Source organism: Dromiciops gliroides, chromosome 3, assembly GCF_019393635.1.
Source record: "Dromiciops gliroides isolate mDroGli1 chromosome 3, mDroGli1.pri, whole genome shotgun sequence".
In the NCBI taxonomy this organism is placed as follows: Eukaryota; Metazoa; Chordata; class Mammalia; order Microbiotheria; family Microbiotheriidae; genus Dromiciops; species Dromiciops gliroides.
Genome location: NC_057863.1, coordinates 451,022,513 through 451,036,388, shown reverse-complemented (window position 1 = coordinate 451,036,388; position 13,876 = coordinate 451,022,513). Strand labels below are relative to the sequence as shown.

At 38.5% G+C, this 13,876-nt stretch overlaps 1 protein-coding gene across 3 annotated transcripts in view; it reads right to left on the bottom strand.

Annotated features, from left to right (window-relative positions):
- Nucleotides 1–13,876, bottom strand: part of COBLL1 (cordon-bleu WH2 repeat protein like 1) — a 185,613-nt gene that overhangs the window by 61,741 nt on the left and 109,996 nt on the right. For all 3 annotated transcript variants that reach the window (XM_043996060.1, XM_043996059.1, XM_043996061.1), the window contains 2 exons: nucleotides 10,626–10,811; nucleotides 63–264 (listed from right to left, as the gene is read on the bottom strand). In XM_043996060.1, coding sequence (XP_043851995.1) covers nucleotides 63–264; nucleotides 10,626–10,811 — 388 coding nt within the window. The remainder of the gene's footprint in view (nucleotides 1–62; nucleotides 265–10,625; nucleotides 10,812–13,876) is intronic.

Genomic DNA, 13,876 nt, shown 5'->3' with positions numbered 1-13,876 from the left:
GCACGATATGACATCTCTCTTAACTTACATTATGACATCAAAGCCAGAAGGATGGTTCTTACCTCTGGTATCACTGGTGTAGGCTTCTTCTTATCCAGATTTTTTGCTTTTAGAATGACCTTCTCCACTTCCAGCATTCCAATTGGTGTGTTGGGTTTAAACTTAATTGGAGTTTTTTCTGCGGATAGCAGGTCAATTGTATAGCTTGATGGGTTTAAATGGTATTGTGCACAAAGATATATTAGCAAATCCATCATGGGTTTGCTGCAAAATAAGGACAATTATGGTCACTAGGTGCATACTCCATAATGTAAGAAATTAATTGGGGGGGGGCAGCTGGGTGGCACAGTGGATAGAGCACTGGCCTTGGATTCAGGAGGACCTGAGTTCAAATCCAGCCTCAGACACTTAACAATTACTAGCTGTGTGACCCTAGGCAAGTCACTTAACCCCAATGCCTCAACGAAAAAAAAAAAACTAATTGTGATTTGAGGTTTCTATGACCCCATCTTTGGCTAAAACTAGAAGCCCCGACGCATGCCCCAGCCAGCTTCAGGCAATGCCCCCTCTGTGTCAGCACAGTGCACCATCCACCCGGCTGTGGCTGCTTCCATGGCGCTGCAGCTCACATCATCACCACAGGCCGATGCCTACATAGGCCTAGCCAAATTACCATGACTAGAAGCCTGGTGAGGGTAGTCAGGTGACCTTCAGCGTCTGGAAGCTGGGGAGGCTGGCAGTTCTACAACCACCTGTTAATTCTGTCAATCAGGGCTGCCAGCCAATTAGTTTAGGGATGTGTATGAGTGGCCGCTCTGTTTCCTGTGAGAGAGGGGGTTTTCTGGGAAGAAGAAGAGAAGAGAGATTCATTCTGGTATGAACGGAACTGCTGAGTCCGGGAGGTGGAGTGATTGCAGGTTGTATAATTTTCCTTTTCCTATTCCTTTTTTCTTTGTCCCTATTTTTATTAACCTTACTTGTGTTTTAAATTTGTTCCTATCAATAAACCCTGTTTTGTTTTTTCTGAAAGAGGTTTTTAATCTCCTTTCTTACCCCAATGTTACAGCGAGCTGCCCAATTAATTTCCCCATATTAAATGTGGCCCTTACAATAGTAAGGACCACTGAAAATCAGAGTTTTTTCAGAGCCAGTTTGAGGTTTAACCAGGCCAATAAAGGGGCAAGTTTGGATCTAATAAGTTCATAAAGGCAAGGTATCTAAACCACTAATGAGGTGTCTATAGTAGGAAGTATACCAGATTTGAAAACCTTGGCTCAACCACCATTTTTGGATGAGTTATTTCACTTCTCTGAAAATCGGTTCCCTCCAGACTAAGAATTAAGAGGACTCATCTTCATGAATTTGAATCCAGCCTCAGACACTTACTAGAAGTGTGACCCTGGGCAAGTCACTTAACCCTATTTGCTTCAGTTGCTCATCTATAAAATGAGCCAGAGAAGAAAATAGCAAACTACTCCAGTATCTTTGCCAAGAAAACCACAAAGAGGGATCAAAGAGTTGGATACAACTCAAATAATTCAACAACAACTTATGTATAGCTGAGGTAGGGAGGACTAGGCCGGGTAGCTAAATAAGTTGAGGAACTGCTAGGTTATGGTATTTGAGGGAACATCAATATGTACACAAACAATAATAACCATAATGAAGATGAAAACAATCATTATCATTTATATATAGCTTTAAGATTTGCAAAGTGCTTTACATATTATCTCATTTGAAGTAGAAATTCCCTGGTATAAGGAAAGAAATTGGATTGGAGAGGAGAACAGAGTTATCCATTAACTGAGAAAGAAGGGACAATGTCCTGGGGATGGTAGATAATGGTTACCCAGACTGGATAAGGTGATCACTTTGTATAGGATGAATCTCAAAGGAGGAGAAAGGTTGCCAAGTGATGGCAGTAAAGGGAAAGTGTGGAAATGGAAACTTCAAAGAAAGGACTATTATTCTGATTTTCTCATGGTGTACCAGTGAGACCATGGTGATGAGAGAATGTGCAACCAGCATAGAAAAGGATGGCCATGGATGCAGCAGCATCAGGAGAGAAGCTAGATCTTAGTGAGTAAAGAGTGAGAAAGAAGGGGATTAAACACAAGAAATTTGGTAATTATGGAGCAGGAATCCCAGAGGACACCATGGAAGGGGAAGACAGGTCTGGAGTTGGGACGCAGGGTTGAGGTGGAATACGAAATGATGGAATGTACAGCTGGACTGGTTAGGGGAGGGTATGGTCATAGGCAGTCTCAGGTTTCAATACTTTCCACTGCAGTGAGAAGAGGAAGTACTGGGGCAAAAACCCAAGAAGAATATCGGTGTATAGGGAGAGGTCCACTGAGGCAAGTGGGTGATTCAAAGGCTCTAGGTTATCCCTCAAGGTGCTGAACCTCACTTCAGGCTGTCTAGCTGTGCCCTGTAAGGGACTGGGAAGCTTGTATCAAGACAGACATAAGCAGGAAGAGTTACATCCTGAAGAGTCTGGGAGCTAGGTCAAGAAGCAAGAGATGGTATTTAAAAATAAAAACCTGGCCACTATTTTGGCCAGTGGTCCTCAAGAATCAGCCTGGAGGCAGGAAATGTCAGGTACTGTTGAGGTGAGAGAGGGAGAAAGGATATTTTTTGCAATGGGACACCAGAAGCTCTTAGGAGAAGAAGGTTATGAGTCCAGGGATCTCAAGTGCAGTACCAAGAACACCAGCACAATTAAGAAAAGTTTCTTGGACGATGTGACATCTAAACTGAATCATAGAAAAAGGTAAGAGTTTTGAAATGCAATTAAGGAGGGACAACATTACATGCACAGAGGATGAGTTAAGAGAACACTGATATTGGAGATGGAGTGCTGAATCTGGGGGGTGATTACCTAGTTCAGTTTGCCTGGAATGTGGAGTTCATGAACAAAAGACCAGAAAGGTAACTAGGCGCTCGCCTGGGGGAGGACCTTAAATGCCAAAAGAGAGTTTTATTTTTATTTCAAAACCACAGTGAACAACTGAAATTTTCTAAGCAGAGGTATGACGTAGGTTCACTCCTAGAGAGATGATAATTTATCAACCCGTATTTAAAAAAAAAAAAAGTACGGGGACTCAACCTTTCTAAACTTATCATTTCTAGATATTATTTACTGGACACTTATAATTAGTGTTCAGAAGTTTTAAGTACCTAATTTATAAACCAACCTATTTTATGTCCCTTTCAAGACAGTATTTCAAAGTTGCCAACTCTCATTCAGGGAGAACTATAATAGCAAAGGTATGATGTGTAATTTTAATATTTTTCTTTTTTTGTTTAATTTTTTTTCTTTTTTTTTCTTTTTTTGGTAAGGCAATGGGGGTTAAGTGAATAGCCCAGGGTCACCCAGCTAGTAAGTGCTAAGTGTCTGAGGCCGGATTTGAACTCAGGTACTCCTGAATCCAGAGCCAGTGCTTTATCCACTGCACCATCTAGTTGCCCCATTTTGTTTAATTTTTAAAAAAAAATTTTTCATGGCCTATTAGACAGGTTTGGGGTAGATGCCAAATCTGGGATTTTAATGGTCTGTGAGAAACATATCAAAAACTCAGCAGGCAGCAATACTCCTAAATAATCAGATCAAAATTCAATTGGGAAATATTTAACAAAAAACTAAAAAATGCAAGAAAGCATATTAGTATGTAGTCTTCTAAGACAACATGAGGCCTGTAGGGATCTTTAGGTACAGTTTAGTTGCTGTTTACATTTGAGTTTGACAGCAGTGTTCTAGGAAACTGCGTTCTAAGGAATTCACTGCTGCGGAAATTACCCTTGAACTCTATATACAAGGGTATGTTAGAACCAACTGGATCTGGTTTGAAAGGAAATTATCAAGTTTTCAGTCAGAACATGTACACCTCAGAAATCAGCAAATGTTACAGATCAGGGCTCGATTTTACTTTGTTGATGGCCTAAACTTAGGAAAATGTTGGAGAAAATGCTAATACAGATTACATTTAAAAGTGTGTCATGCTTACATTTTATCCCCCTGAAAGCCAGTTGTTAGACATTTATGAGCACACCTTTGTGTGTATATGTGCATATATGTTTGTGTTATGTGCATACATACATATGCAAATGTGCATGTGTATACTACATGTTGTCTTCCCTGGAAAAAAATGTAAGCTTTTTGAGAGTAGAGATCTTGTATAAGTATAGTAGTGTCTGAGTTTGACACTACTGGTTTAGGGAATTCATTAGTGAGGAAATTACCTCTAACTGATCCAAATCAGTACCTTCTCTAAGGTTGAGGCAGTGGGTAGACTAAGCCTAGAGTCAGAAAGACCTAAGTTCAAATTTGACCTCAGATGCTTAGTAACTATGTAACCCTGGGAAAGTCATTTAACCTTTGTCTGCCTCATTTTCCTAAACTGTAAAATGGGGATAACAACAGTAACTACTTCCCAGCATTGTGGTGAAAGTCAAATGAGATACTATTTTTAAAGTGCTTAGTAGAGTGACTCATACATAGCAAGCAGTACATAAAATGCTGTTATTATTGTTAACGGTACTGCCCCTCTCCAAAAGGATTCTGTTACAAGAGGCTGATGCTGGGAGAAGAGAAGGCAAGACTACCAGAGTCCCAAGACAACACTCCTAGGCATGATATTCCTCTGGCCTAATCAGTCTTTTCAGATACTCACACGGATACAGTTTCCCTCCTCCTCAACCAGGTTCAAAATAACTATCACATGTGCAGTATCCATTCTTACTCCTCTATGGATTCGACTCTCTTGATTTCTTTTTCTACCATGCCCCAGCAGCCTTGTGAACCTGGGAGGTCCTTCCTCCACCATGGTCCCTTCCTCTGATTGGTAGGTTCCTCCCAGAGCCCCCAGTTTAAGTAAGAATCTAGGACAACCATGTTCACTCTTTCATTACTCTCTGGGCTCTGCTCCTGACACTCTACGCTTTTTTCTCCCATGCATGGGTAGCTTTTCCCACTTTTTCATCTTTTTTTGTTGTTGTTGTTGTCTTCTCCTACTAAAGAATAAGCTTCTTGAGAGCAGAGACTCTTTTATTTGCATCCCCAGAACGTAGCAGAGTGCCCAGCAACAGTCAACAATGAATAAATGTCTGTTGACACTTAACTCCCAAAATTTTCAAGGGATACTAGTTATGAATTGAATCCTTTACTTTTCCAAAATTTTAAACAACATTATTGCATTTCCATCAGTACACTCAATTTATGTTCACTTCTAATAAATAGGAGTGGGTCTACAATCTAAGCTAATATGGAAAGTTTAAGAACATCACAAAGTAAGCATAAGCCTACCTTTCTAGGCTTATTACATGCAGATTTTTCTCCCTCAATCTAACCTAACTGGTTGGCTTGTATGTCTGCCAATGCACTTTCTTCCCAACTTGACCCCTAAGCAATCCTTTTTGTTGTTGTTCAGTCAAGATACTGGAGCAGTTTGCCATTTCCTTCTCTAGCTCCTTTTACAGATAAGGAACTGAGGCAAACAGGGTTAAGTGACTTGCCCATGATCACACAGTAAGTGTCTGAGGCCAGATTTGAACTCAGGAAACCAAATCTACTTGACTCTAGGCTCAGCACCCTATCCACCATGCCACCAAGCTGCTCCCTTAGCATCTCTACCTTCCTTTGAATGAAGTAAAGTGCAGCCTAATACTGGAAGTGGATCCTGATTCTTGAGTTACTAGTAACCTCTTTCTGGAAATTACTTCATATGTATTTTGTATTTAACTTTCTAGGCACTTGTTTTTCTTTGAATAGGGCATAATAAATTCCTTTAGACCAGTTAATATTTTGTTATGGTATTAGCACCACGCACAGTGCCTCAAAGGCCTGGATATGTAACCTTGCTGGTACTGAGCAATGGGGTATTAACCTTCACATAGGCTTTTTGTTTTTAAATATTCTGATAATTGTATTTCCATATAATTGATTTCCTTTTAAATCTTATGCATGTAAAAACATAATTCTGAGAAGTGACTTTTAAGAAAAAAAAATTAAAAATCCCAGGTATACAGGGGCAGCTAGGTGGTGCAGTGGATAAAGCACCAGCCCTAGATTCAGAAGGACCCGAGTACAAATCCGGCCTCAGAAACTTGACACTTACTAGTTGTGTGACCCTGGGCAAGTCACTTAACCCCCATTGCCCCACAAAAATAAATGAATAGATAGATAAATAAATGAATGAATATACAAACAAGTAAATAGATAGATAGCTGAATGAATAAATAAATAATCCAGATATAGAGTTCTCACTGAAGACTTTCCTAGACCCCTGAAGAATGACACCTTCTTTTTAACTTTGAGGCTTAAAAGTATGCCTTGAGCACTGGGAAGTTAAATGATTTGCTGAGGGTCAAAGAGCTAGTACCTGTCAGAAGTGAGGACCTGAACCTAAGTCTACTGGGCTCTATCCCCACCTATGCAGTGTGGCCTGGCATGTAACATTGTTATATAAATGCTTCCTGAATAAATGAAAGGACCATATCTGAATATATTTTCCCCATTTTGTTAGATTGTTCTTTGGATAATTTCACAATTCTTCTAAGAAATCTTTGAATATACTCATAACAAATTTACTATCATTGAAATAAGTTTTGGAGGTGGTACACTGGATGAGCTTGGCCAAGTTCAAATTTGGCCTCAGACACTTACTATCCATGTGACCCTGGGCAAGTTACTTAACCTCTGTCTGCTTCAGTTTCCTCATCTTAAAATGGGGCTAATATTAGTACTTACCTCCCAAAATTATTATAAGGATCAAATGAGATGATTATAAAGCACCTATCACATAGTGACACTATATAAATGTTTTTTATTATAAAATGTATTATAATTATTTTTACTATGAAATTCTCAGATTTCAGACCCTGCTTTTAAATCCGTTCTTCCAAAAGGAAGTAACATCCACCCTACTCTCAAAACTCAATTCTTTGGCATACTACTTTTAGCCAACAGATGGCACTGTACTCCATCTGAAATGGCTGGGCCAGTTAGCCATTACTAGTCAAAATTACACATTTGTTCACTAAGACTATGGCTACTATTGTACCACAAGGATGAGAGAATCAGGGTGTATCCCACAATATAAACCACCCTTAACTTTGCTTTCCACAAAAACAAGTCTAGTATAAAGCAGAGCAAGAGGAAAAAGAAAGATCATCATGTTGGTTCCACTCCTCCTTCACTTCAAAGTACGGAAAGAAGTATATATACTGGTGTAGCTCTCTGGACTAAATCCTTCCACAGGCTTACAGTGGTAGAAAAAGGGCCCTGAATTCTCTTGTATGGGTAGAAAGGTTCTTCTGTCCATGTATTTCCTAAACAGGGATGCTGCCTTTGAAAGCATGGCTGTGAATTAGAAAGGAAGAAATAGGATAAGTACAGGAAAACACAGGGTTGTGGTTCTAGGTCGACAGTTGTGAGTTCTCTTGGATGTCTGGAATGGCTTTGGTCACATGCTCATTCACACTACATTAAAAACAAACAAGCAAGAGCTAGCATTTATAAGGCCCTTTGAGTTTCACAAAATATTTTCCCCCTAGATATATGTTAACTCATTTGATGCCTACAGCAACTCTTGTGAAGTAGGTACTATAATTATCTTCATTATGCTGATGAATAAACTGAACACAGAAATATTAGGTGACTTGCCCAAGGTCATACATCTGGGGAGTGTCTGAGGCAGGATTCTGAGGTTCTCCTGACTCCAAGCCCTGTGCCCTTATCCACTGTTCCATTTACATAGTACTTTAAGGTTTCCAAAGCACTCTACAAGTATTATTTGTATTATTCTCTTCAAAGAAACTTTAGGAGGTAGGTAGAATAATAATGCCATTTTTCAGAGGAGGAAACTAAGGCAGAAAAGTGGCTAAGTGACTTGGACCAATCATACACAGATAGTAAGTCTTTTGGAGATAGATTTCAACCCAGTTAGGACCCCAAACTCAGCACTGCATATGGAGCTTCTTCTTAGTCCCTACTGGGGCTGGTAAAGCTAACATTGCTATCTGTGTGGTTACATGAGGTGGTGTTTTCTGAAATAGAATATAAAAATGGAACCCAGACAAATGGAAATCTATAAAAGCAGGAAACACTGATATCAGTTCTTCCCTTCTTTTGCTTAAATTGTCAAGGACTGCTCTGTGTGACCAAGGAGGCTACATGCAATGGCAGGAAAGCATTTTCCCTATATCACTCTCACAAAGCCTTCAGTACTACCACAGAGATTTTTTTTAAAAGGGAAAAAATACAGTGCCTGAGAAAAGCAATAAAGGAAAGAAAGTTGGGGTACTTTGGTTATATGGTTAAAATTAACCTAGATATCTGCAGTTTTGTTCTGAAAACAGAAACCATCAGCCCAACTCCTAGCACACCCCTATCACCAGTCCCTGGTAAAACACAACAATTTTACTCCTATCTCAATACTCCCAAGGAACTTACTCAAAGAAACAAGCATTGATTAAATAAGCACCTATTATGTGCAGGTGCTGTGATAAGTGCTTTACAAATATTACCTAATTTGACTCTTAAAACAACACTGGGGGGGGGGAGCAGCTAGATGACGCAGTGCATAGAGCATGGGCCCTGGAGTCAGGAAAACCTGGGTTCAAATCTGGCCTCAGACACTTAACACTTATTAGCTGTGTGACCCTGGGCAAGTCACTTAACCCCAATTGCCTCACCCAAAAAAAAACAAAAACAAAAAACAACACTGGGATATAGGTGCTATCATTGTTCCCATTTTCCAGTTCAGGAAATCAAAGAAGACAAAGGTTAAGTGACTTCCCTATGGTCATGCAGCAAGTTCCAAGGCAGAATTTGAACTGAGATCTCACAGATTCCAATTCCAATGCTTGACTTTGCAGTCAAGAAATATGGGAGAGTTTTCTGGAACTCAGTGGATGATAACGATAAGAATGAAAAGAGAGTAGTTTAACTGGATAGTGTAGACTTCTAAAGAGAACAGACTCCTGTTAGCCCTGATAGTCAGTCAAAAAGCATTTGAGAATAAAAGATTTTCTAACTTAGGAAATTGAATATGGTTAGCCACACCTGTTATTTATATGGACTCCTCCACTTCAGCTTCTAAAGTTCTCTTCTGAATATCTGCTACTTACTGGGACTACACTATTACTGCCTTTCAGGCACACTTCAGTGACCTTCCCACTCATTGTGGCCTAACTCCCATCTCAGGAAAAACTGCCCAATGCTGATGAAAGTTGGTATGGGCCCTGTGCTTTGAGCGCCAGGCATTTTCAGGACTAGATGATTCAAGGCACTGTGGAATGGTGGATAAGGACCTGGCCTTGGAGTCAGGAGGACCTGGGTTCAAATTCTGTCTCTGACAACTACTGGCTTATTACATGTTACTATGCACAAGAGCTAACATGGAATAGCAAATAGAGGAGGCCTTATGCCCCTGACACATGTTGGTTATGTGACTTTGAGCAAGTCACTTAACCTTTTAGTGGCCTGGGAATTAACTTTATAAACTGGAGAAGAGGTGCTCTTTTGCATGGATAGAGGAAATTTCTCACCATAAGCTCCTCATATGACTAAAACCATAGGTCTAGTAAGAGAGAAAAAAAGATACATCTTAATTTTCCTATTCTCACCTACTTTCCATGACTCAAAATTCTACCTAATTATGGAGATAAGTCCTAAAATGCAGGCTGAAAGCTGTCATGTTATCTCAAGAACATGTTTCTCCTAGATAGAACCAGCCCAAACAAGAATTAAATACCCCATCTTTATTGCTCATCTAGTTTTTATTGTGTACTATAATTGTGAATATGCTAAGATGAAGGCAGCTTAGCAAGCTTATGTCTTCAGAACACCCTCAATGATAATATTCAGGTAGTCAAAGCTGAAAAGAAGGGCAAGGCCAAGAACACTGTCTGTTCAAAGTAATTTTCCACATCAGAAAGGAATGGCGACTCAGACTTGGCTTTGTCCCACTTTTTAATTTTTATGTGGGTTTTAAGAATATCAGTGGGCTAAATCAAATCTTCATCTGCTGCTTTGTTAAAGTTTTATTTTTATCTTTCCAGTTAACTTACCTACATATAGTGAACGATTAACTAAACTGTTCAACAAAGAGGCAAAAGTCTGTGAGTTCTTTTTATGCATACAGATTATTTTTACACATGCAGAAAGAAATAGTTTAAATCTAAATGAAGAGTTAGTGAAGTAAAGGTTTTTGTTATTTCAAAGTTGCTGTAATGCAGTTCATATGCTTTACATGTGTAACCTTAACAAAAAAACACAACTCCGAAATAAAGCAAAATACCAGCATGCCTGTGGACCTTTTCTCTAAAAAGAGGCTTTCTTTTCAGGTTTCTGAAGTTTAGAACAAAAAATATGAGAGATAGGTTTGAATGCACGGAATAAATTTTGACTAGAATGTAGAAAAATTCAAAATATAGAGAGTGCTGGGGACTTAGAGAAAAATTATTCAGCAGACATTTTATGGCCTACTTATTTATGGAAATAATTAATAAAATACTCCTAAAATGAGAGATGAATAAGATGACCAAAAACCATCCCACATAAAGACACTGTTAGTAACACTGAAATAGGTCACATCTAAGCATCCTATTAGACTGCGGCATACCTGCCATGAACAGTAGTGGATTTGATCACATCCCCTGGAAGAACCACAGAGAGCTCAATGTCTTTGTCAATCATGTTTTCTTTCTGTTCCATGATGAAATTAGAGGATTCTACTGGCTCATATGAAGGACCTTCAACGCATTTAGCCTCTGCTGGAGGAAGCGGTGCCTTGCCTTTAGTTTTTCTTCTAACAAAAAAACAGAGAATAGGAAATATTAATTACATTTAATAAGCAACACAAATATAGCATTAGGTTAAGAGATTATTTGAACATCGATGAAGATTAAATGTTATCCTTTAGCACAGTAAATCAACAGCATCAATATGTTCATCTTTCACATAATGAACTGCCCTCCCTCCTTCCCATCATATTCCATGCTATTCCCAACTAGAACATCCTGCTTTGGTTCTACCAACCTAATCAAATTCCTATCCATCTTTCATATGCATTTCTTCCATAAAATCTTCTCTGTCTACCCTAATAATATTCTATTTAAATAAGATAATATGTGTAAAGTGCTTACTCAAAATATTACCTGGCATATAGTAGACTTTATAAAAAAGCTGATCCTCTTGCCCCACCCCAACTGAACCCCACTTCTTGCCATGTGGCAAGAGGAATAAAGTTGAAGCTAGGAAGACCTGAGTGCAAATTTAGCTGCAGATACTTCCTAAGTATGACCCTGGGAAACCTCTTTGTGCTTCAGTTTCCTCATTTGGAAAATGGAGGAAATAATAGCACCTACCTCCCAAGGTTTTTGTGAGTATAAAAAGAAATAATATCTATAAAGCGTTTTTAACATTCTATACAAGTGTAAGTATTATTATTATCATTATTATTTTCCAAATTCTCATCATACTTAGAGAAGATCATATTGGCACTCCTAATTTCATATGGTTGTTGGAAGGAAAGCAGTTTCAAAAATGCTGGAGTGCTATTAAAATGTAAGCTGTCATCATCATCATCATCATCATTATTATTATTATTATTATTATTATAGTTAATAGTATATAGTTTCTTATGTGATAATTTCCTGTCTCCAGGTAGTCTGTCAGTGTTTTAATGTGGGATGGGAAACTTTTGTATCTGCTATGCACACCTACATATACATATACTATTTAGCAGAGTAGTAAGAAAATAAGAACCATTCATTAAATACTGATTGATAATGTCAAATTTTACAACAGTGCGATTTTAAAAGATTAAAAGTAATTATTTAAATGCTACTTTAAAACTCTATTTAATAGGATAATTTGTTAGCTGAACTTCTATAGGAGTAAATGGTTTTCCTCAATTGAACTCAAACATTTATTAAGCATCTAATATATACATATATATATATATATATATATATATATATATATATATGAAGCACTGTGCTAAATGCCATTGCTATAACAAAAAAATAAATAAATCCTGCTTTTCAAGAAGCTTACATTTTACTGGAGGAATGCAGCATACACAAATAAATATAACATCATATAATTTAAAGATAACACGGGGCTTAGAACTGGAATTAGAAGTTAGGATGCTGAGAGGTAGAGATAAGAATGGAATGCCCTCCTGGAATGAAAGATCATTTCTTTGCTAACAGTCATGATGAAGATGACTCTTCAAGCATCCTCTGATTATTATAACAAGTGAAAAACAAATATAGGCATATAGGCTTGCCAAAAAGTTCACTCTATGTTCTATTCAAAATCCAAAAATGAAGGATGCCTACAAATCAAGCTCATCCCAGCCCAGATGCTCCTGCTCATGAATGACATTGGTGACAACTATTATCAAATCTCCAAACCCCATGTTGCCTCTTCAGTAAGACCCACAGTGATGCCAAAATGATCAGCCCAGTAATAAAGGCAGAAAAAAAAGCAAGTGAACAAAGAATGTTCAAAATAAGACATGCAGTTGTATGAGCAGCCCACTGAGTTCATCTTTCATAGACAATGAGCTGGGCCTAGAATTAATAGTAATGGGGGAAAAGGGGGAGGGAATTAAACAAAACCTAAACTAGAATACATTTGGGAACTTGTGTGATGCTGCTGCTGATGATCCAAAGCTGCTCCTTGCTACCAAAGAATGTTTTTTAACACCAATGTTCCTAACAGAGAGGCAGCTTATTTACCTTGGTCATTTCCTTCCTTTCACATATACCCTAAGGCTATGAAATCATGGATGTAGGCAGTTCTCTCCCCTAAAATAAAATCCTAGCAATGACACATGGCTTTGACTCATAGAATATCATAACCACAGAAGAATCAAAGTTGTGGAGTGCTCAAAGGAAAATGGAAAGGAACATGTGAGACTGAAATATTTTGCAATGAAAGAATGGTATCAAACAGTGGTGTCAAACCAGAGGCCACTAATCCCATCCGTAAGGGTCCCTGCAGGCCACATACTGACAGTTTTAAAATGTGTTATTATCTATGTTTTATTGTGTTTTATATATTTTGTTAAATATTTCCCAATTGCATTTTAAACTGGTTCAAAGGCATGTGCCATCCAGTTGGTGGGTCCCATGCCTGATACCTCTGGGCTAAAAGATGCTACCAATGAAGAAAAGGTGAGTTAGTCATGAAGTGAGAGTGAGGAATAATGACTGGAATGCTGCATGACCATTTCAAAATATTAGAAAACTCATGGGCCATCAGAATGTGGGATAGCTATTCTATGTTGGTTTATGGAAGGGCATGGATAAGGATTGTCCAGGATGAGAAGACAGGTGGGCCATGAGCAATCCCAATAGAGGGGGATATCTTCATTGATGAGAGTTCAGACGCAAGAAATGTGTTCATTCGGTAGACTTTCCATGGGTCACTAGTTTTAGGGTCCAAATCTAGGCATTATTCGTTTCCAGGACTCAGTAAAATGATCAGATTTCTTTGTTGTTTTTCAGTAGTTTCAATTATGTCTGATTGTTCATGAGCCCATGTGGGGTTTTCTTGGCAAAGATACTGGAGTAGTTTGCCAATTCCTTCTCTAACTCATTTTACAGATGAGGGAACTAAGTCAAACTGGGTTAAGTGACTTGCCCAAGGTCACACAGACTGGATTTGAATTTTAAAAGATGAGTCCTCCTGACTCCAGGCCCAGCACTCTATCCACTGCACCACCTAACTGTTCCATACATTAATTAATATACCTGCTTGTTTGTCTTACTGGCTATGAAGTAACACTGAATTTTTTGTTCTCCATGACTTCTATATATTTTTCCATTCACTCATTCAACTAAAACTGACAACATTTTAAAT